Source organism: Eptesicus fuscus, chromosome 7, assembly GCF_027574615.1.
Source record: "Eptesicus fuscus isolate TK198812 chromosome 7, DD_ASM_mEF_20220401, whole genome shotgun sequence".
NCBI classification, from domain to species: Eukaryota; Metazoa; Chordata; class Mammalia; order Chiroptera; family Vespertilionidae; genus Eptesicus; species Eptesicus fuscus.
The window spans coordinates 74,602,805-74,627,681 of NC_072479.1; the positions used below are offsets into that span (position 1 = coordinate 74,602,805).

The 24,877-nt window shown below is 43.9% G+C and overlaps 1 protein-coding gene across 1 annotated transcript in view; it reads left to right on the forward strand.

Moving 5' to 3' along the window:
• The window catches only part of DNAI7 (dynein axonemal intermediate chain 7), a 53,674-nt gene that overhangs the window by 4,113 nt on the left and 24,684 nt on the right, over positions 1-24,877 (forward strand). The window contains exons 3-9 of the mRNA XM_054719214.1: positions 5,314-5,398; positions 5,986-6,077; positions 7,611-7,712; positions 8,522-8,659; positions 13,067-13,213; positions 16,360-16,463; positions 19,163-19,478. Of these exons, the coding sequence (XP_054575189.1) occupies positions 5,314-5,398; positions 5,986-6,077; positions 7,611-7,712; positions 8,522-8,659; positions 13,067-13,213; positions 16,360-16,463; positions 19,163-19,478 (984 nt within the window). The remainder of the gene's footprint in view (positions 1-5,313; positions 5,399-5,985; positions 6,078-7,610; positions 7,713-8,521; positions 8,660-13,066; positions 13,214-16,359; positions 16,464-19,162; positions 19,479-24,877) is intronic.

Below are 24,877 nucleotides of genomic sequence, written 5' to 3' on the forward strand. Positions count from 1 at the left end.
CTCGTTGCAAAAGCTAGGAAATTGTACAGGACTATAGAAAAGGTTAGAATACCAGGTGCACTGTTGAAAGATCCACCACTGCATTTACATCAATATGTTGTTTTTTCCAAAAACTACTGCACTTCATAAAATACATGAAATAGCAGAAGACATTAAGTAGATTGTCGGGGAAAATTGCCTTACAGATTGATGAATACATAGATGATTTCTATTATTCCCAGTTAATTTATAATTGCTCTTCCAGTGAAGAAAATTATATTAAGACCTGTTGATATTTGAATTATTTTTAGGACTACATCTTGTGAAGAGACTTTACAGAACTTGGTTTATTTTTATTAGAATTGATTTTATTTGAATAGACTGAGAATGGTAACTAAAAACCTTCAGGTATGGAACTATACTTTAAATCCTATTTTAATTTAGGAATACAATATTCACAAACAAGCTTTGTTTCCCTAAAATTTGAGTTCTGTTTTCTATGGAACATTCAATGTTGAACCTAAAATATAAATGATGTTAATTAAGTTCAGGTCATTAAAATTGCATCTTTTTAAAACAATGTGTAAGGAAATGGAATAAACTCATACCAGACCTCATAATACAAACTGAGGTAGCTTGTCATGAGGATGTATATTAACATGTTTATTTGTACTAAAAAATGAAGTCAGACTGTCTTCTGTAATTGTGATGTGGCCATTTGGTTTAATTGTGATATGACCAGTTGGTTTAACTTTGAAAGCCAGACTTTGCAATAGGTAAATAGTAGGCACTTTTTATTCTTTAAATGAGCAAAGTCTGCAGCTTTAAAGTTTTGATCAACTTAAAATTAAAGCAAGTGGTGAGATAAAATAATTTTATCAAAAATATTTTTATTTTTTCCATTTCCAGTGTTGTTGGGCTTAAACGATTTTTTGGATCAACTTTTATGCTGAAAAAAAAAATAGTGCTGACTAAAATATACATATAGATCAAAACTGTCATCTTAAAAGCATTTAATAGCTAATAAGACAGTAAGAAATTAACACAAGAAACTCTGTATGAAGGGAGAAACTGAAGAAGTAACAGAAGTACTGTTTTTATTGTGAGGTCATTTACAGACCTGGCCACAACTTGAACTTTGGTCTTAACAGCAACAATGGAAGCCAAACACAGTGGAATAATGTCTTCGGTAAATAACTGCCAATTTAGAATTCTGTAACAGTTCCAAGAGTTTTCAAAAATGAAAGTGAAATAATATTTTCTCAGGCAAAACTTGAGTTTCCACCTGCAAAACAGAGCACATGTATAATGTATAAAACAATCATCATAATAATAATATGTGGATTCAAAAAATAAACTAAGATGCATGACAACAAACAACATTTTCATCAGTTGCGGAATAGATAAAGAAAATGTAGTATATCCACATGTTGTAGGTAGCGGGAACAGCACCAGGTGTTAGGCCTGACCTGGGTTTAGCAACCTCAGTATTTGAGTTCTGGCTAGGAAAGAATTCAGAGCCAAGACTCAAACTTCAAGAGAACATTTATTTGGAAAATCACAGAGGTAGAATAAGTAATTTTTAGGAAAAAATGGGCTTAGGAAACAAGTTATAGAAGTAAAGGAAGGGACCTTGGAGCTTGAGAGTGAGAAAGCGAATAGTAACCTGCCTAGGGGACAGCGAGGGGACAGGGGAGAGGGGAGCCGTGCAGCCCTCCTCCCTGGAGGGCCAGTGCACAGCGTCCTCCCTCCTAAGGGTTTAAGGGTGGATGTTTTAGGGGAGGCACCAGGGGAAGATCTCAATAGAATATTCAGCAGCTTTCCAGGTGTGTCCTTTCAGGGTCTAGGTCTCCACTGATTGATTGGTCGGCGCCAGGGCAGGGGCCAGGGCAGGGGGTCATTATCCAATGCAGTTAGTCCTCAAGTCAGCCATGGCATCACTTGCCTGGTTTTGCTGCTTTTCTGAGCTTGGGGCTGAAATAAATACAACTGAGGCCTGGATATTATTTCTAGGGAGGAAAGGTCACTCTCGGGGAAGGTCCCATTCTACAATTGTCTTTTGCTAGGCACCCAGGGCTTTCTGCCCTGGTGATCTTCTCTACCTGGCTTATCATCCGTGCTCTGCCCATGTCTGTCTAACTGCTTACCACACATACAATGAAATATATTTTTTTAGCCATAAAATGGAAATATCAGTATCTACTATACCATGGATAAATCTTGAAAACATTATGCTCAGTGAAAGAGACCAATCACTAAAGACCACACATCATATTATTCCAGCTATATGAAATGTCCAGAATAGAAAAATCTAAACTGAAAATAGATGAGTGGTTTCCTAGAGCCAGGAAGTTGGGAGGGAATGGGGAAGGGTGACCGCAAATAGATACGGGATTTCTTTTATGGGGGTGATAAAAATGTTCTAAAATTAATTGTGGTGGTGGTTGGTTATACAACTTCGTGACTACATTAAAGTCATGAATTGTATACTATAAATGGGTTAATGGTGTGGTATGTGAATTATATATCAGTAAAACTGTTATAAAAAGATACATGACAACAACATGTATGATTTGGGTAGGGAGAGGATAAATTGAGTTAAGATGTTCTAAAGTCCATATAAGGTCTCATAGTAGGAAAAATGTAATCATATATTAGTTATATATGTTGACTTTCTAGAATAGCCACTAAAACGATATAAACAGAGTATATAAATTCCAAACTAGTAGAGGGAAAATAGTGGATTGACAAAAAATAGTCAATGAAAAAGATATCAAGAAAGAATACAAAATGACTGCCAAACAATACCCCAAAATAAAAAAAGAAAGCTTGTCCGACTGGATAAAAAATAAAATCCACCTCTTGGTTTCTTGGTGCATGGTGGGGCTTTTTGTCCAGCTCTCCTGCTTTCGCCTACACGGCCCAAGGCTATGTGGGCCCCACACGCGATGGACTACAACTAGGCTGATGCTGTACCGCACCCGGCTCCAACATGAAAAGGAAACTGGACACTGGCGTTGCTTCCAGCTTCACTGAGACCCCAGCTACACTTCTTCTCTCTCTGGCCTAATGGGACTTTGGAAACGCAGAGATTTAATTCCATGAAAAAAAAAAAATCACGAATTCTCCCATGGGGAAAAAAATTCAACAATAATCTTTTTACAAACACTATGCAAATAAAAATATAGAAAAGTTGAAAATAAGATGATGGAAAAAAGACATGTTATGCAAATGCTAGAAAAATGAAAGCTGATATAAAGCTCTATTAATATTATATATAATAGACTTTCAGGCAAAAAGCACTTCTAGAAATAAAGAGGGTCATTTGTAATGACAAAGATGTGACCAACAAAGAAAATGTAAAATTTTAAAGTTGTATGTACCTAATTACAAAGGCTTGAAAGATACACTAGAAATTTAGAGAACTAGTAGTAAAAGTAGGCAATCAGAGTGGGAGATTTCCTCTTTCAGTAATTAGAAGGTGGAATAACATAAAGAACAAATCTAATGAATTAGACATATTTACAACATGGTACCCAACAAACAAAAATTTAAAAAATATTTATTTTATTGATTTCAGAGAAAAAGGGAGAGGGAGAGAGAGATTAAAACATCAATGATGAGCCTAAACTGGTTTGGCTCAGTGGATAGAGCGTCGGCCTAAGGACTGAAAGGTCCCATGTTCGATTCTGGTCAAGGGCATGTACCTTGGTTGCGGGCACATCCCCGGTGGCGGGTGTGCAGGAGGCAGCTGGTCGATGTTTCTCTCTCATCGATGTTTCTGGCTTTCTATCCTTCTCCCTTCCTCACTGTAAAAAATCAATTTAAATAAATAAATAAATAAATAAATAAATAAATAAAACATCAATGATGAGAGAGAAACATTGATTGGCTGCCTCCTGCACAACCCCTACTGGGGATCAAGCCCGCAACCCGGGCATGCGCCCTGACCGGGAATCCAACCGTGACCTCCTGGTTCATAGGTCCACACTCAACCACTGAGCCACACTGACCTATAAACATAAGTATTTTCCCCCAAAATGACAGTACACTCTGACATAAACCTATTCTCAAATTTCAAAGAACTGAAACAATTTTCAGCATGTATGAAATTAAGTTTAAAAATCAAGGAAGCCAGGGAGGTACTTCCACTATGAGGCATCCGCAGTAGATGGTAAGATAATGACCATAAAGGCCTGTCTGTCCAGCCTGGGAAAAGGACCAGATTGGGTAAGGGACACAGAACTCTGGAAGATCTACAACACAATGGAATGGTTCTGGGGAGGATCCAGCATCAGCCCACTAGAGCTTGGGAAGTTGATGGGTTGGTTTAAGGAAGTTCCTGGTCCTTCCCAAACCCCAGGTAATATAACCCAAGCTTAACAAAGCGCTCTTGCCCAGTCGAACTGGCTCAGTTGGTTCAGTGTCGTCTTGTGCATCCAAGGGTTGCCAGTCTCAATTCCCAGTCAGGCGTAGGCTTGCAGGTTTGATCCCTGTTTGGGGCACCTGCGGAAGGCAACCAGGGCAATACCTCTCTCTCCCCCTTTCTCTCTCTAAGCATGTCCTCAACCTAGGGTTCAAAACAAAATAAAACTCCCTCTCTCTGACCCCATAACTCAGCTCGCACTTGCTGGAGTGCTCATGTATCCTTTCTGGACAGCAGCCATGTGACTTAGCAGCTGCCTGGGGCCAGGGGCGGACAGCAAGGTCCTGGCACAGCGCTCACCAGAAGAGCGGCCTAAGCTATCCCGGGGAAAACTGGACCCTATTTCCCTCTTCTGGGGGTATCTGCCCCTCATATCTGAATGTTAAAATTTGGGGGGCACAAGCTTAAGTATTACCTGCTCTGTAAAATTTTACTTGATCCCAGCTATTGAAAATAATCTCTCCTTCCTTCAAACTTGCAAAATAATTCTCTGTTTATCTGCTAGTCATAAAAATTGCTTTTATCTTTGTAGACATGATGCAATATTAAAACTGTTTTTTACATATATCTTCTTTTAATCCTTACAACAGTGAAATGAGGTTCTATTTAGCACCACTTTAAAGATGTGAAAACTGGGAATGGGGGAGTTACTTAAATTGTACATACTTGTCAGTATTACTCTTGCTGTTGAATAATTTATATGCTTATTTTTCATACTTGTTTTCATATTTTGTCCCTTAAGGCACCTAGTCAAGGCTTTGCAAATAATAGGCTGTCTTATTTGAATGAGTGAACGACTGGATTCATGGGAGCAAAACTGTTTTTCATAATTATGCTTTGAGGGATATGTACTTTTTACTTGGGTGTATGTTAATAGCCTTTTTTTGAATGTTGTGGCCTTCGTGAAGACTGGCAATAAGAAAAAGAAATTCTCCAAAGCTGAACGACTGAAGCAGCTACAAGAGGAGGAAGAGAAACGACTAAAAGAGGAAGGTACAAAATACACAGTTATACTAATTTCATATGTAGGTTATACCAACCATAGGTTGGTATTCCTGTAATGTAGTCAAAAATTTTAAAAGAATTTTCAAAATTCTTTAATTTTTCAAGTTTAATTTTTTATAACAGATGCCTACTATTTAAAGGGTACCCAGAAAGTTGATAGTACACACAAATCACTTTCAGATATATCTTGAAGTAGAGTTATCAGATAAAATGCAGGATGCCCAGTGAAATTTGAATTTCAGATAAAGAATGGATAATGGTATAATTTGCCACATGCAATATTTGGGACATACTTAAAAAAAACAACACACCAACAAAACAAACAGTTCATTATTTATCTGAAATTCAAATTCAACAGAGTATCCTTTATCTTTATTTGTTAATTCTGGCAATCTTACTTGAAGTATTTATATTTACAGATGAAATAGGGGCATCGGTGCTGATTGTGCACTGAGAATTCTGACACTCAAATTCAATAATTATGGGAAATATACATTAGCAAGAAGTACAAAGCTGCCTCGATTCTTATAGTTTAATAATATTTATCACTTAAAAAATGTCTTTTTGTTCTTTAGAGGAAGCCCGTGTGAAATCTGAAAAAGAAGAACTAGCAAGGCTAGAAATAGAACGAATTGAGAAAGAAAAATGGCAACAACTTGAAGCAAAAGTAAATAAATGTTAATGATGTCATTAGTGAAGACAAACAATATGGCTATCAGATCTGTTGGACCATTTAATGTCATTCTCTTCCAGGAGCTACCAGTAACATTTAGGCCTATCTGAACTGGCGTAACTCACTAATCCTACCATAAAATTAATGACATACCATCCACATTTCACAGTTAGAGAAATAGAGAAATCAAGCTAGGTCAGAGCCAGACCTAGACATAAGTACTCTAGTATGTGAGCCCATGCTTGTAAACACTAAGTTATTATTCTCAATTTGTTTTATAGATAATTAAACAGGGACAAAAAAAATTCAAATTCTACCTCTTCTTTTTTAGGTTCACTTCTCTTTTTCACCAGAATTTTTCAGATCAGTAGTTCTGAAGTATTTTGATCTCAGGAAAAAAACAACCTCATTACTTTTAGCAATTGAAGACCCACAAGGAGCTTTTTTTTTTATGAGTTATATCTATCAACATTTACCAGAGTAGAAATTAAAACTGAGAGCCCTAGCCAGTTGCTCGATGGTTAGAGCACCAGCACTTGGACCGAAGGGTCTCTGGTTTGATTCAGGTCAAGGGTAGTGGGTTCAATTCCCAATTAAGGGCATGTATCTTGGTTGTAGGTTCCCCAGCCCCGGTGGGGGGGACATGTGGGAGGCAACCAATCGACATTTCTCTCTCCCCACCCCCTCCTTCCCTCCACTCTATAGAAATCGATGGAAGAAATATCCTCAGGTGAGGATTAAAAATAATTAAATTTAAAAACCACAAACATTAATATAATCTCTAATCAAATCAGAAAAAGTTCTTAAGGATTTCAAACTCTCACAGTACTACCACTGGTCAAGGGCACACCAGTTTTCTAAAATTTGAAATTTATCATTGGCAACAAATGCTTTAAATTGTCTCCTGGAAATGACATGCTCAATTCATTCATTTTTGAGAGAATGTCTGCCAAAATACTTAAATAAGTACACAAGAATTTATTCCTCAAGACGGTATTGTCTGTTGATAATGCAGCAGACATACTTTATGCTTACTTCCCATTTTATCACACAAAATATTAAAAAGACATATACTTAAAGGTTGAAATTTAATAAAATTAATAATCACTTTTTCATCTGGTCATTCTCACATGAAACTGGCTGTTTAAAACCCATACCCCCCTGAATATTATGGCCACTAGTACAGTTTGTGCCTTGATTTACACTAAGTCGTCTGCAGTTTCATACCATCTTGTACCATCAGTGCAAATATGTACACTGTGAGAAAGGCAAATAAAGTCTCAGTATTATTGTGAAAAGATATTTGACCTCACACATCCCAAAAGAGCCTGGGGATACACCAGGAGTCTTCGAACCACACTTTGCAAACCACTGTTTCAGATGAAACCTTTTAGAAATATCAGTTACATTCAAGCTAATTATAATATGTATTCTGAAACTAAATACTTTGCCAAGTAAATTTTCAATGCTACTTATGAAACACAAAGCTGAAATTAAAAAATAAATTTATGTGTCCCCATGCAATAGGATTTAGGAAGGAAAAATGAAGAACTTGGAGAACTTTATTTATTAGAGAATTGTTTTTCTGAAGCAGAGAAAATGAAACGAGAACATAGATTGCATTCTCAGGTAAGACTTATTATTATTTTTTTGATATAATACTTTGGTACCACAAGAGGGAGTTATAGTCCGGTATCTTTTTTAGTCTTAAGAAATTCTAAATTTGTCTATGAAAAAAATCTCTAATATGACAGATTGCTTATAGCTTTGCAGACAACTATTTGTCAATAATAAGGTCCTTGGAACATTTATATCCTTTGATTTAATTTTTGGAATCTTTACTGAGGAAATTATCCTAAATTAAAATATAAAAACTGGATTTAAGGCAATCTAGTGTTGCTCAAAACGGCACTAACTTTAGAAACAATATAGGTGATTATCAGGAGAAAAAGGAAAAACCGTAATAATATGACAAAATATGATTATGGTATAATTTTAAGCAAAATACTTTAAGTAGAATATGATTACAAATGTAGAATTTTCATAGATTACAAAATAACTGGAAGGGTTCATACCAAAATGCTAATGGAAATGAACAGTTAACAATCATTTAAGAAGTAGAAATTAGCACAAGTGTTGGCTTTTGTAAATATAGGAGCTCTATGAGTAGAGAGAAAAGCAAAAACAAAGCTAGCTCATATATTGTTTTAAAAATTAAAATGACAATAAATATGTATTTATCTTAATGCTTGAAAATTACTTTTCTGAAGAGCAATTTGGTTATTTTAGAGATAAATCAGGTAACTGGTTAAAGTCATAATATGTCTTTAGCCTAAATTGGGAAAACTAGGTTATGAGAACTCGTATGTAAACAAGAAGTAATTTTTTCTTTGGTTGAATTTCATCAGTGTGAACTTTCAAACATTTTTACTCTACAGTGGACACACTACATTCAATGTGATGGGAGTCCTGACCCCTCAATAGCCCAGGAAATTAATACTTTCATTAGCTTGTGGAGAGAGGAAAAAAATGAGACATTTGAGGAAGTAATTGCAAAGAGTAAACTAGTACTATATGTAAGTACTTAAGTATTATTCTATAATTTTAAATTACTTAAATTACAAATTAATTCCAAAAATAGAAATTAAATCAATATGATAGTTGTCAATTAATAGCACTGTTGCTTCCTTGGCTACGGAGAAAAATATTTGCTAACCTTTTTTTTTTTTTTTTTTTTTAACTCCTAAAAACCTCTTGATGCCTAAGGTGAGGTCAACATAACATAAATGTGAAATGTTAATTGTAATGTGTATCTAATTCAAGCACAAAAATTAAGTTGCATCTATTTATGTAAATAATTTAGGGGGAAAGTGCATAATTTTATTATCAGCTGGCATTATTCACTATTCAGTAGTGCAGTACACATGTTTTTATTGTTAACTAGGTGCCAGACACTTATTCATTCAGGCAGGGAAAGTATAAATATGACTAAGAATATCCTATGTTCTATTTCTGCAAATAGGATGGACAGACTAGCCTGAAGAAGTACCACTTTACAGTAGACTTAAAAATGCTAGAAAACATTTTTCATTTATTTTTATTTTTTAAAGCCTTTACCTTTTTTTTACTTCCTTTAATCTTTATTGTTTAGAGTATTACAGATGTCCCCCCCTTTTCCCCTTATTGCCCTCCTCCACCCAGATCCTGCCCGCCCAGGACTTCACCACCCTATTGTCTGTGTCCATAGGTAATGCACATCTATACTAATAAAAGCCTATGTGGTCGTGACGCCCTCATGCCATCACAACCCATCACAAGGAGGCTGCTTGCCCAGCGGGCACACGCTGGTGGGCGGGGCTGTATGAGTGGCAAGGGGCGCGTGGGTGGGTGGGGACTTGATGCTGCATCCCCAGCAGGGACTTGACAAGGAAGTGCATTGGGGGAGCAGATGGCAGCTGCCGCTGCCCAGGGTCAGCCCGAGGCTCAGGCAAGCTGCAGATGGTGGCTGCTGCTGCGAGGGCCCGAGGCTCAGGCAATGAGGGCTGGGCCGAGGCTCAGGCAAACCACTGTGGCTGTGAGGGCCAAGGCTCAGGCAGCCTCGTGGCCGGCAGTGGCAGCAGCAGAGGCGTGATAGGGGCATCGCCTTCCCCTGACCGCGGGTTGCCTCCTGCAGAGGGAGGCCAGAGGCAGCAGTAGTGAGGGGGTGATGGGGCGGTGCCTTCCCCTGATTGGCCAGTGGCCTCCCACAGAGGGAGGCCAGACTGTGGCTTAGGCCCGCTCCCCGTGGGGAGCGAGCCTAAGCCATCAGTAGGACATCCCCTGAGGGCTCCGGGACTGTGAGAGGAGACAGGCTAGGCTGAGGGAGACCCCCCCCCCCCCCGCCAGTGCACGAATTTTCATGCACTGGGCCTCTAGTATGCATATAAATTCTTTGGTTAATCTCTTCCTAGCCCTCTCTCCCCCTTCCCTCTGAGATTCATCAGTCTGTTCCATGTTTCCATGCCTCTACTTCTATTTTATTCATCTGTGTGTTTTGTTCATTAGATTCCTTCATTTATTTTTAGATTCAATTGTTAATAGATATGTATTTATTACCATTTTGTTGTTCATATTATTTATCTTTTTTTTTTCCTCTTCTTCTTAAAGAAGACCCTTCAACATTTCATGTAGTACTGGTTTGGTGGTGGTGAGCTCCTTTAGCCTTTTCTTCTCTGTGAAGCTCTTTATTTGACCTTCAATTCCAAATGATAGCTTTGCTGGGTAGAGCCTCCCACACACTGTGAGATATTTCACACCAATGGATTCATCATACAGTGTTCTCGCCATTGCATGTGCTCTCTACCCGGAGGCTGCCATGGCGTGATGCTGGGCCAGGAGTCTGGTGCTCTGCCATTAGCAGGGGGGCTGTGGGAGGTAGCACTGGAGTTCACTAGTGATGAGCGAGAAGTGGTATCTTCCTGTTATGAATGTGGGGTACAGAAGTAAAGTAATAAGTAGTGGAGGAAATAAGAAAAGGATAAGTAAAAGGAGACAGCAGAAGAGAGAAATCACCGTAATAGGAAACTAAAGCAGGAAGCCATAAAGAGCAACAGAAAGGACGGGATAGCAGAGAACCCATGGTAAACATCAAGTTCCAAGTTATCAAATTTATTTCTTTGACAAACTCTGAGATAACGCTTACTATGTCAGGCTTTGGAAATAGTAACTTGCTGAATTTTCATAATAACCCTGTGAGGAAGGCACCATCATTCCCATTTTACAGATGAAGTTGAGGCATGGAGATGTTAAAGAACTTGCCCCGGATCACACTGGTAGTTGAGAGGTGACTAGAGCTGAAACCCACTGTCTGGTTCGAGTCCATACTACTCTATGCTACCATGTTGCCTCTCCTAATCTATAAGTTTTTTTTATTTATTAGCTTTGTCCGTGTTCAGAGCTAAATTCTGCCACTTACTAGTTGTTCCTTGATCATGCTGTGCCTCAGTTTCTCCCAACACTTTAAATATCTTGCCACTCTTTTCTTGCTTGTGTGGTTTCTGAGCAGTTGGATGTAACTATTTGCTCCTCTAAAGGTAAGACTTTCCCCCCACTGATTTCCATCAGGATTTTTAAATTTACCTTTTATTTTCTACAGTTTGAAAATGATATTTCTAGTATAATTTGGGGAGGCATTTATCCTGCTTGATGTTCTTTGAGCGTTGTGGAGCTGTGGTTTGACCTCTGACATTAATTTGGAGAAATTCTTAGTCATTATTATTTCAAATAGTTCTTCTATCCCTTCCTCTCTTTTTTTTTTCCTTTTAGTATTCCCATTATGTGGAGACTGCTCTTAGTCATTGTCTCACAGTCCTTGGATATTCTGTTCTGTTTTTCTTTCTGTCTTCTCTCCCTTGGCTTTTGGTTTTCCATTCTATTGATATGTCCTCCAACTCAGAGATTCTTTCTTCAGCTGAGTGTAGTCTGCTAGCGAGCCCACCAAAGGCATTCTTCAGTTCTGTTCCAGTGTTCCTGATCTCTAGGATACCTTTTTGGTTCCTTCTTAGGATTTCCAGCTCTCTGCTAACGTTAGCCACCTATTCTAGCATGGTGGCTTCTTTATCCACAGAGTCCTTAGCATATTATGTTCAACACAGTTGTTTTAAATTCCCGGTCTGATCACTCCAACATCCCTGCCATGTCTGGTTCTAATACTTGCTCTGTCTCTTCAAATTGTGTGGGGTTTTTGTGTTTTGTTTTTGCCTTTTGGTATGCCTACTCATCTTTTCTTGATAGCAGAACCTGATGTAGTGGGTAAAAGGAACTGCTGTAAAGGGCGTTGAGCAAGGCGGTGGTGAGAGATGGAGGGGAGGGGAAGCGTTCTCTAGTCCTGTGATGGGCCTCAGTTCTAGCAGCCCTGTGCCCCGGGACAGGAACTTCACACGTGTCTTTAATTTTTCCTACCTCTCTCAGTGGGAGGGATGACTGGAGCCAGCTGGAGTCGGCTCTTTCCTGTCCCCCAGGTGAGGTAGGTCTGATAAAACTGCAGCTGATCCCCCAGGTGAGGTAGGTCTGATAAAACTCCAGCGGGTCAGGCTCTGGTTAGTTAGTTTCCCGAGCTCCGGCCTCTTGAAGAACAGAATATCCCGGCGCATTGCAAAATGGTTCCCTTTCCCCTCCCAGTGCCTGAGCACGAGGGGATTTTTTTTCCTGCGTGTATTGTGGGGACCTGGTGGAGCTCCAGCGGGTACATGCCAGGGTGTTGTGGGCTCCCCCGCTCCCGCGGCTGTGTCCTCCTGGAGGTCTTTTAAGTCCCGGAGTCGCCCGCACTGAGCCTCCAGCAACTCGATCTTACAGCTCAGGGTTTCCTGCGGGTCCGGCCCAGGTTCCTGCTCAGTCCGCGCTGGTAAGCCGGGACTCCCTGCATTCACCTGGGAGTCTCTCCAATCTTGGGCGGCAGGGACTTGCCCTGTGTCCTCCCTCACTTATGGATCAAAGAAGAGTTGTTGACTTTGCAGTGTGTCCCGCTTTTTACTTGCTGGGACAGAGTGGCGTCCTCCAAGCTTCTTACAGGCGGAACCGGACGACCCTGAGTTTTCTCAGCTATAAAATAGGCACAATAGCAGGACCTGCGAAACAGCGTTACGAAGAGGATCCCGGGAAGTAAAACACAGACAGCGTTTAGAATAGTTCCCGGCGCCTGGTAAACATTCAGTTCCGCTTCTCCTTCCCATTGTTCTCCTGTTGGTGCGGTTCCTGTTGTGCCGCAGTCTTAGGTAGTGAAAGCTCTTAGACCTGGTTGAGAATTCTTACCATGAAGTTCTGCAAGGAAATAGCTCTGTTTTTCTGTGCTCTTAAATAATATAAAAATTATTTCCTATATTTATTTTACTGACAATAAGATGTGTTCTTCGATTCAAAAATATTTTCACTTTTTTTTTTTTGTCAGAATTGATTTACTTTTATAGTACATTTTTACTTCGTATTTTTACTTTTTTGCTTTATAGTTAATTGATAAGTTGAAATTAATTTTATTGGAAACGCCATCTAATGACTTGCAAGAGAAGAGCATCGTGCAGTACCAAGGCTCCATTGTGGAGCTGCAGGAGCTGCTGCACCTGAAGTTCAATGTAGCCACGGAGCTGCTGCTCAGGGTGAGTGCGGATTTGCTCAGATGTTAGTGTTAACTTTGATAAGGGTTAAAATAAGGATATGCTATATAATAATAAAAAAAAACAGTATTTTTTTATTCAAAAATTAAAAGGTTCAGAAAAGTCAGTGGGATAATTTAAGGCACATGTATTTATCCACTTTTAACAACTGTAAATATTTTATTTTTAAACAAATAAAACATCAGTATAGCTAAAATTCTAGTTTTCTTTATTATACTTATAAGGTTTACTAGGATCACTATAAAAATAAATTCACAAGACATTATATAGTAGGTATTTTCTCTAGATAAATCAGATGGTACAGGATTACAATTATTGTAGTCACTGTTTTTCTGCATATCTTAGCACTAACGATAATATCCAAATAACTGTAAAACCATTATAATACCTAAGAAAATTCATAAAAATTCTATAATATCTTCTAATATCCAGTTTTAAACTTTCCCTAATATTCCATGAATATATTCTATAGCTGTGTTTTATATTTTTAAATCAGAAAACCATCTAAGGTCACATTGCTTTTGGCTATTCTGCTTCTTCTTTTGGTCTAGAAAGCAGTCCTGGCCTTGGTATAGTCTTGGTAGCATATGTTCTAATTGCTTAAAGAACTCCAAAGAAGGCTTAAACTTCACTAAGTTTATTGTTAGCAATGATATTCATATTATAACTTTGCAACTATTTTATTTATATTGTAAGAAAAAGCAAGTAAGGAAATTAATTATTAGTCAAGATGTTTATTGTAAGAGAAAAGTGATACAGTATGTAAAAGAAAATATTAGAAAAAATGATGCAATGTTGCCCTGGCCGGTTTGGCTCAGTCGTTAGAAGTGTCAGGTTAGATTCCCAGTCAAGCACATACCTGGGTTGCAGGTTAGATCCTGGAGCTGGTTGGGGGCCCGTGTGGAAGGTAACCAATTGATGTCTCTCTCACATCAGTGTTTCAAACTCTCTCTCTCTCCCTCTTCCTTCACCTCCTTCTCCCTCCCTCTCTCTTCTCCCCTCCTCCCTCCCTTCCATTCTCTCTCTCAAAAATAAATGGAAAAAATATACTCAGGTGAGGATTGACAAAAAAAAAAATACTGTAATATATATAAAACAGAAATATCAGTATGAACTCTATTTTATTCTATACTAGAGGCCCGGTGCACGAAATTCGTGCACTGGGGGGGGGGTGTCCCTCAGCCCAGCCTGCACCCTCTCCAATACGGGACATCCCTCTCACAATCTGGGACTGCTGGCTCCTAACCACACACTTGCCTGCCTGCCTGATAGCCCCTAACCACTTCTGCCTGCCAGCCTGATCACTCCCTAACCACTCCCCTGCCAGCCTGGTTGACACCAAACTGCTCCCCTCCTGGCCCGATCGCCCCCAACTGCCCTACCCTGCCAGCCTGATCACTCCTAACTACCCTCCCCTGCAGGCCTGGTCCCCCACAACTGCCCGCCCCTGCATGTGTGGTTGCCCCCAACTGCCATTCCCTGTCAGTCATCTTGTGACAATGTGGGGGTGGCCATCTTGTGGTGGCTATCTTGTGGCAGCCATCTTGTGATGACATGGGGGTGGCCATCTTGTGAGGGCATGAGGGTCAATTTGCATATTACCACTTTATTATATAGGCTAAAGGAATCAGGTGTAATTAGGGTAAATGGCTAATTCTAGGTCTGTGGCAAGGAAAGTGAAAGATAAGGTTGTTATTTAAAGATAAGGTTGAGTTTTCTTGTGTAAGAAAGCAAATAAAGGCTCAAAGTCTAATGGAGTCATATCCAGAGGGATATGACTAGCTTAAAGGGTCTCCCACTAGTCCAATTTTGGAAAATATGAATATCAGGAAGAATAATGACTAAAATTGATTATATAACACATTGAATAAATGAAAATTCATGAGTCTATAGTGATGCTCCAAAATAAAGGAGGAAAGTGGGGTGGGGAGTGGGGGAGAACAGTTATATACAGAAGAATATTATCTGATAAATGTAGGAGAAATGGTCAATTAGAAAAGTAACCAGTTTTCAATCCCTAGTATAATAATTAATAAGGATTATTAATGGCTACCTAAATAATTAGTGAGAAGTTGAGTTGTTAAGGAACACATTACCTGGTATTCTCATAGTGCCAAACTATTAGACCACAGATTACTCCTTACTGATTGGGAAAAATGGAGTTGTGGGTAGTTACCACCCTAACCAAGTGATGAAATCCACATAATTAATAATGGGACATAATATACCTCCTGAAGAACACAACAAAACCTATGATGCCTTCTTGCTAAAAGTGGTTTCATCTGAATCTAATTAAACCTATCTAGATCTAACTTCCAGTTCACACAAAATGAGGTAGAGGAGCAAGTTAAACACTACCATGTGGAAACAATCAGATAAATCCACTATGTGGAACAATTCGACAAGGCAATTATCCTGGACACTTCAAAAAGTTAATTTCACAGGAAAAAGAAGTAGGGGCAGGGGATAATCTTTTTTTAAAAAAGCAATTAATCCCCAATACTTTTAAGTTTTTACTTTGTAGCAACCAAATACATATTAACTTATTTAAGCCATTTAAGAGAGCAGTAGGCATCAAACTATGTTAGTCTTTATTAAAACAAATTGAAGGACATTCTTAAGTTGTATGATTAATGTTAGATACCAAGTATTGGACTAGTAAAATATAAAACTCATTTGGATTTTATAAACTGGATATTTTGTGTCTAACCTTGATATATTCAGAAATAGGCAAACTTTTGCAGTAGCATAATTATGTTTTAATAAGGTGCAGATAAAGTAGCATGTGTATAGTTAGAATAAAAAGTCATGATAAGGTTTACATTGAAAAGGGTAACATAATAGTAATCTGCACATGCTACCTGGGTATGTAGGGCAACTTTAATCCTTAGACACCTAAGGAGAAACTGAGTGAAAAAGAGAAAGCATATTTAATTAAGTAAATATATTTGTATCATTTTGAGATTTTTAAAAGGAATTGTTTGCTATTTTGATTGAACCTTATTTTTACGCAAATAACTCTTGTAACTAATGAAGGGAATTCAACACTTAAGTGATGAAGTAACTTACTAGGTTGTATCATTTATGAGGACTCTGATCTTTTATAATGTTTTCTTGTTCTCTCACAGCAAGCTAGTACTTTAGCAGATCTGGACACTGGAGATATGGAAAAAGTCATTCGGGATGAAAATATTACCCTGTATGTGTGGGCAAACCTCAAGAAGAATCCAAGGTATTCCCACAGGAGATGCTGGAAGTTGAAAGACATTAGAGTCACATCATGGTGGCCAGCATATGCCTGTTGAATCACAGAATGGCATCCCTGGAAAAAACCCATATTAAGAAATCAACCATGTGGGATTTTGAATCATAGACCTGCCTTTTACCTTGAGCAAATTACATAGCTTTGTTGAGCTTTAGTATGTCAATAGTACACTGATGATCATATTACTTAACTAGAGGCATGATGCATGAAGATTCATGCAAGAATGGGCCTTCCTTCCCCTGGCTGCTGGCACCGCCTTTGCTCTGGCCCAGAGCCACCTTGCCACCTTCCCATGCTGCCCAGAGGCCCGGAGTGGCTGAGGCAGATGCAAGCTTCCCGCCCCTGACCACTCGGCACCTCTGTATGCAAATTAACCCGCCATCTTTGTTGGGCTAATTTGCATACTCGCTCCTGATTGGCTGGTGGGCGTTGTGAAGGTACAATTGGCATCTTTCTCTTTTATTAGTGTAGATATGATTGGGTTGAGGATTAAATATCCTATATAATAAGGAGGTAATATGCAAATTGAATGTCACTCCAACACACAAGATGGCTGCCCCCATGTGGTCAAACATGGCTGCCACAAGATGGCCTGCAGGGGAGGGCAGTTGGGGGGGTCCAGGCCTGAAGGGGAGGGCAGTTGGGGACGACCAGGCCTGCAGGGGAGGACAGTTAGGGGCAATCAGGCTGGCAGGGGAGGACAGTTAGGGGTGGCCAGGCTGGCAAGGGAAGGCAGTGAGGGGTGACTGGGCCACCAGGGGAGGGCAGTTGGGGGTGAAAAGAACTGCAGGGGAGGACAGTTAGGGGTGACCAGGCTGGCAGGGGAGGACAGTTGGGGCAACCAGGCCAGCAGGGGAGGGCAGTTAGGGGTGAACAGGCTGGCAGGGGAGGGCAGTTAGGGGCAATCGGTCCAGCAGGAGAGCAGTTAGGCTTCTATCAGGCTGGCAGGGGAGTGATCAGGCTGGCAGACAGGCAGGCGAGCGATTGGGAGCCAGCAGTCCTGGATTGTGAGAGGGATGTCTGACTGCCCATTTAGGTCGGGTCCCCGTGGGTAGTTGGACATCCCTCAAGGGGTCCCAGATTGGAGAGGGTGCAGGCTGGGCTGAGGGACACACTCCCCCCATCCATGCATGAATTTTGTGCACTGGGCCTCTAGTTAATGCATATAAAGGTCATAGCATGGTGTTTAGTACAAATATAAGCTGAATAAATATCAGGTCTTCCCCTTCTCTTCACCTCCTGAAGTAGACATGGTAGATACTTTCTACATGGCAATCTCAAACTTTTTTAAAAACCCACTATTTTTTGTGAACTGTTAAAAATAATTCCACAAGATAACACTTTCATATATTTTATTTTTAGGTATTTAAGTGATGTTTTCCCAATTATTTTTAACAAAGTAACAGCTTTCTAAGGAATGATAGCAGTAATGCTAAATTCATGATCACTCGGTTGCTGCTTGATCTCAAATATTTCAAATTAATTGAATTAGTATGGCAGTATGTTTTAAGAAAAAATCACTGGAGTAAAAATTAGGATGTTCTGGTCTCAGCTCTGAAAAGACTAGTCATATTACAATGGAAGAAACTGGATTTTATTTTTGATATTTAGTAAAAGGAAGCAAGAAAATATTTTCCACATTGCATTTGCTACAAAATTCTCTGTGGTTTACATCTAAATTAGAGACAAGGAGCAATATAACTTTTTTTATTAGGAAATATGTTATATACTGAAGAGTGAAGAGAATTAATCTTTATAATTTTAAAAGAGTAAAAGGAAAATGAATAGCCCTTTATTAACTACCCACGTCTAAGAAGAGAATTAGGGCTCCTTTTACTAAGATAACAAGTAGTGGAGGCAGAAAACATTGTTTTATTTTGATGGTGGTGATGAGGGGAGTTGTAGGGAGGGACTTGTTGAGTTTGAAGTACCTATGAAATATCAAGTGCAACTGTCTGAAAGACTTCAGAGAAATCTGAGATTGATTTTGGGGAGTCATTAGCATATAAATCAATAGTTCTTAACTTTTTGGGAGTCATAGACTCTTATGAACTTTAAATCATTCTATATGCTCACATATATAAGGTTTCCCCCAAAATGCAGCTGATAGTTCAGTTTTAAAAATGAAATGTATTTTAATAAACATTGCCTTTATAATTATTCAGAGTGTGTACATACATGTTTTTGGGGCACCCTATATACAGTATAAGGGCATTTTGGGACCCCTGAAAGTTCATTCAGGATATTTCTTCTCCCTACCCAACCCTAGGAAACATAGAACTCATGTTAAAAACTAATAATTTAAATGATCATTGAAGCCATAAAGGTAATATCTAAGGATATTATGTAGAGGGAGACGCAAAGGGCCTGGGATAGAGAGCTGAGTAATATAAACATTTAAAGGATGGTTGGGAAGATGGCCATACAGAGGAAACAGAGAAGGAGCTGCCCATGATGGAGAAAACAGTTGGGTTATGGATCCCAAGATTGTGCTTTGAGGGGTATAACATTAGCAACTGGGTCCAAACCCTGCAAAGAAAGCAAGTCAGGGTTGGGATTTAAAACTGGCAAAATTAAAGTGGAGAGATACTGCTTAGGTATAAATTTGCAATAGTTCCAGCGTTTCCCTGGGCCTCATCTTTTTTGTTACAATTAATTATTAATAGGCACAGAAGTATCAGATGCAATGAAATGAAAATTGGATTTGAAATTCCAAGGATATTAGCATCAAGTGACATTGCTTTACGACTCCTACATACTCACTATGATCATGTCACGCCACTGCGCCCTGTTCCGACAGTATTAAAAGAGCTCACTCCCACGGAATCTCCCTCTGTCCAAGAAGAAGTTAGTGCTGCACAAACAGCAATCAGCAAAGAGCTCCAAGAAGAGTATAAACAACCAGAAAATGAGTCTAATATAGACCAGGAGGAAGAAATAAAATCTGAAGAACAAGATGATGATACTGTTGAAATACACACAGTAAGACACATTTAAATGTATAATTCTTTTTCTTTATGTAGTAAATGTTTATTAGATTCCCCTGAAGCATTCTCAAGATTTTTTTCCCCTAAACAACTAGAAATTGTCCAAAATCCATCTTCTGCCAATGGCCTAATTTTGAGTGTGTATTTTTTCCCCCCTGCTTTCTATTACTGGTCACTGTTCATAGTTGAGCCTGTTGCTTCAACATCCTAAAGTTCCAGATAGGAGTTGCTCGCTTTTATTTTAGGGATACTCCTGAACAGCTTTGAAGCCATTTAATTTTTGTGTTTATTATACTTCAAATTCACTTTTTGTGTATTTGTTCTATTTCAAACTCACTTAAGGGAACTTGCCATTAAATGGAATTTTGTAGTAAATACTTTCACAAACTGAAGGGTTAGCTTACATTATTATTATTTTTTTTAATTTCTTTATTGATTAAGGTGTCACATATTTGTCCTCATCCCCCCATTCCCATCCCACCCCTCTCCCCACGCATGCCCCAATCCCCTGTTGAACTTAACCGTTGGATAGGCTTATATGCATGCATACAGTTCCTTTGGTTGAACTCTCCTCCTCCCCCCACCCTCCCCCTACCCTCCCCTATCCTCCCTCTGAGGCCCGATAGTCCGATCGATGCCTCCTTGATTCTGGTTCTGTTCTTGTTCCTCAGTCTATGTTGTTCATCATTTCCTCTAGATGAATGAGATCAAATGTCACTAGATATATACTAATAAGAACTGAATGTGAGACGAGCAATAATATTTATGCTGACAGGCAAATGAATCAATCTGTAGCGAGCTTCCCCCTGGACCAACAGTTCTTTTGAGACCCAATTTCGATGTCCAGTAGTTCCTTATGTGTACATGTCAGCACTGACCCCTCAGCTCTGGATGGTGGACAAATGGTGGTAATGGAGGTCCGACTCCCTCTGGTTTGGTCTCGGCCGAACCCAGGGGCACGGCGTCACCTGGACTAAGGGGCGCGTGGTCTCACCCGGGCCTGGGACCCAGCCTCACCCGGATGGATCCAGGGGCGCACGGCCTCACCCGGACCCAGGATCTGGCTTCACCCGTACCCAGGGACGCTTGGCCTCTCCCAGACCCAGGGGCACGTGGCCTCACCCGGGCTTAGTTGCACAAGGCCTCACCTGGATCCAGGGACACATGGTCTCACCCAGACCCAGGAACGTTTGGCCACTCCCAGACCCAGGGCCACTTGGGCTCACCCGGGCCTAGGTGCACGAGGCCTCATCCGGATCCAGGGACGCATGGTCTCACCCGGACCCAGGGACGCTTGGCCTCTCCCAGACCCAGGGCCATTTGGGCTCACCCGGGCCTAGGTGCACGAGGCCTCACCCGGGTCCTGGGACACATGGTCTCACCCGGACACAGGGATGCTTGGCCTCTCCCAGACCCAGGGCCACTTGGGCTCACCCGGGACTAGGTGCACGAGGCCTCACCCGGATCCAGGGACACATGGTCTCACCCGGACCCAGGGACGCTTGGCCTCTCCCAGACCCAGGGCCACTTGGGCTCACCCGGGCCTAGGTGCACGAGGCCTCACCCGGATCCAGGGACACATGGTCTCACCCGGACCCAGGGACGCTTGGCCTCTCCCCGACCCAGGGCCACTTGGGCTCACCCGGGCCTAGGTGCACGAGGCCTCACCCGGATCCAGGGACACATGGTCTCACCCGGACCCAGGGATGCTTGGCCTCTCCCAGACCCAGGGCCACTTGGGCTCACCCGGGCCTAGGTGCACGAGGCCTCACCCGGATCCTGGGACACATGGTCTCACCCGGACCCAGGGATGCTTGGCCTCTCCCAGACCCAGGGCCACTTGGGCTCACCCGGGCCTAGGTGCACGAGGCCTCACCCGGATCCAGGGACACATGGTCTCACCCGGACCCAGGGACGCTTGGCCTCTCCCCGACCCAGGGCCACTTGGGCTCACCCGGGCCTAGGTGCACGAGGCTTCACCCTGATCCTGGGACACATGGTCTCACCCGGACCCAGGGACGCTTGGCCTCTCCCAGACCCAGGGCCACTTGGGCTCACCCGGGCCTTGGTGCACGAGGCCTCGTCCGGATCCAGGGACACATGGTCTCACCCGGACCCAGGGACGCTTGGCCTCTCCCAGACCCAGGGCCACTTGGGCTCACCCGGGCCTAGGTGCACGAGGCCTCATTCGGATCCAGGGACACATGGTCTCACCTGGACCCAGGGACGCTTGGCCTCTCCCAGACCCAGGGCCACTTGGGCTCACCCGGGCCTAGGTGCACGAGGCCTCATCCGGATCCAGGGACGCATGGTCTCACCCGGACCCAAGGACGCTTGGCCTCTCCCAGACCCAGGGCCACTTGGGCTCACCCGGGCCTAGGTGCACGAGGCCTCACCCGGATCCAGGGACACATGGTCTCACCCGGACCCAGGGATGCTTGGCCTCTCCCCGACCCAGGGCCACTTGGGCTCACCCGGGCCTAGGTGCACGAGGCCTCACCCGGATCCAGGGACACATGGTCTCACCCGGACCCAGGGACGCTTGGTCTCTCCCAGACCCAGGGCCACTTGGGCTCACCCGGGCCTAGGTGCACGAGGCCTCACCCGGATCCAGGGACACATGGTCTCACCCGGACCCAGGGACGCTTGGCCTCTCCCAGACCCAGGGCCACTTGGGCTCACCCGGGCCTAGGTGCACGAGGCCTCACCCGGATCCAGGGACACATGGTCTCACCCGGACCCAGGGACGCTTGGCCTCTCCCCGACCCAGGGCCACTTGGGCTCACCCGGGCCTAGGTGCACGAGGCCTCACCCGGATCCAGGGACACATGGTCTCACCCTGACCCAGGGATGCTTGGCCTCTCCCAGACCCAGGGCCACTTGGGCTCACCCGGGCCTAGGTGCACGAGGCCTCACCCGGATCCAGGGACACATGGTCTCACCCGGACCCAGGGACGCTTGGCCTCTCCCAGACCCAGGGCCACTTGGGCTCACCCGGGCCTAGGTGCACGAGGCCTCACCCAGATCCTGGGACACATGGTCTCACCCGGACCCAGGGACGCTTGGCCTCTCCCAGACCCAGGGCCACTTGGGCTCACCCGGGCCTAGGTGCACGAGGCCTCATCCGGATCCAGGGACGCATGGTCTCACCCGGACCCAGGGACGCTTGGCCTCTCCCAGACCCAGGGCCACTTGGGCTCACCCGGACCTAGATGCACGAGGCCTCATCCGGATCCAGGGACACATGGTATCACCCGGACCCAGGGACGCTTGGCCTCTCCCAGACCCAGGGCCACTTGGGCTCACCCGGGCCTAGGTGCACAAGGCCTCACCCGGATCCAGGGACACATGGTCTCACCCGGACCCAGGGACGCTTGGCCTCTCCCAGACCCAGGGCCACTTGGGCTCACCCGGGCCTAGGTGCACGAGGCCTCATCCGGATCCAGGGACGCATGGTCTCGCCCGGACCCAGGGACGCTTGGCCTCTCCCAGACCCAGGGGCACGTGGCCTCACCCGGGCCTAGGTGCCCGAGGCCTCACCCGGATCCAGGGACACATGGTCTCACCCGGACCCAGGGACTCTTGGCCTCTCCCAGACCCAGGGCCACTTGGGCTCACCCGGGCCTAGGTGCACGCGGCCTCACCCGGATCCAGGGACACATGGTCTCGCCTGGACCCAGGGGTGTGTGGGCTCTCCCAGACCCAGGGGCGCTTGGCCTCGCCCGGGCACGGAATCCAGCGTCATCCGGGTCCAGGGGCACTTGGCCTCACCCGGACCCGGAGTCCGGCCTCACCTGGACCCAGGGGCATGTGGCCTCACCTAGACCCAGGGACGTGAGGCCTCACTTATACCCAGAGGCGTGTGACCACACCCGAGCCCAGAGGCGCGCAACCCCGCCCGCACCCGGGTCTCAGCGGGGCCCCGTCTTCCCGATCCCAATTCCTGCCAGTCAATCCCCCCTCAGCAATTCCCCTGGCCATCCTTCCGGAGCTCCAGTATGGCTGCTGCAGAACTCGTCGGGCGGCGGCTCGGCGAAGCTCCGGTGCACCCGGTGCATGGTGGTGGGCCAGTCTGGCGTCGCTGTGTCGGCCCTTGGGTCTGCATCGGTGGCCGGTCGCCGAGCATGCGCACTTGGCCGCTTCCGGGGCGTTGAGATTCTTGACGGACTCAGAGGTCAGCAAGCGCGGAGTCTCCCACCCCATGTCTCATAGGGGCTCGTCTGTCCGTGCTTGGCTGCCAGTGGAGCCGTCCCCTCAGCCGGAGACCGCCGGGGGAACTGCGCCGAGCACGTTCCAGGCCGCTGTTGTATCGCCTGAGCCATAGTTCTTTTGTGTCGCCTGAGCTGTAGTTCTTAAAGTGTGGTCTTTGGGTCACCGGCATCAGCATCATCCCACATCCCCCTCTTTTATTCTAGTTGTAGAGCATCTACTCAGCCAGCCCTATGGTGGTCTTGGATGGTGTCTGCTCTGCTCTCTTGTCGTAGTCTCAAAGTTGTTGTGGTAGGCAACAATCAGGCTTCCGCCCTATGCCTCCATCTTGGTCCTCCTTTGTATAGTTAAGTCTTGATTGTTGTTGGTGTCACTAGGGGGGCTCTCTTTGTCTATAAAGGAAGAGTTGCTGTGCAGGAGACACGTTTATGGGCCGGGTCTTGGTGCAGCAAAGCTTTGGCGCTCACTGAATATTCCCGTTGAATGTGTCCCTTATGCACGTGGTTGAAATCTGGTGTCATCTCCCACAGACCACTAGATGCCCTCGTTTCTGGGTCTCCAATGGGGTGTAGATCAGCTACTGCCTTAGGCACTCAGCAAGGATTACAGCAAAAACTGTAGTTTCTTCCTCCTGTCTGAGTGGCCCTGGAGCAGTCCGACTAGAACAGCAGATCATCTGGTCCGCTGCCAGAGGGCAGTCCACCCACTTGCATAAGCCGTTGCTTGGGGCGCAGGTGTGCCTGCAAGACTTGCGGGGCAGGTCTTCAAGACGTGCGGGGCGGGTCCCAGGGCGGGGCGGGGTCTCAGGGCGCCAACAGGCCATGGTGTGGCGAGCCTCGATGGCTGTGAGTCTGGTCCTTCTGCCTTCCATGTATCTAAGTCCCCTCGTTCCGCACTCCAGCGCAGCAAACACTGATTGCTGGGCGCACCTCTGCAAGAGTCCCGCCTCTCCCCGCAGGCATCTGGGTCTCCCGGGGTTCGCCAGAAGATGGGTTTCAGGGTGATGGAGAGCTAATCTCCCTTAGGTTTGGAACAAAAGCCCCTTTCCCCCGCCACCAGCCAGACCCACGCACCTCCACACCTCATCCCCTCCGATTTCGCTGGGTGCGAGGCAACAGAACAGCCTTTAACCTCCGCCGCCATCTTTTTCAAACTTCTCAATTTGTACTTCTTAATCCCTTCATT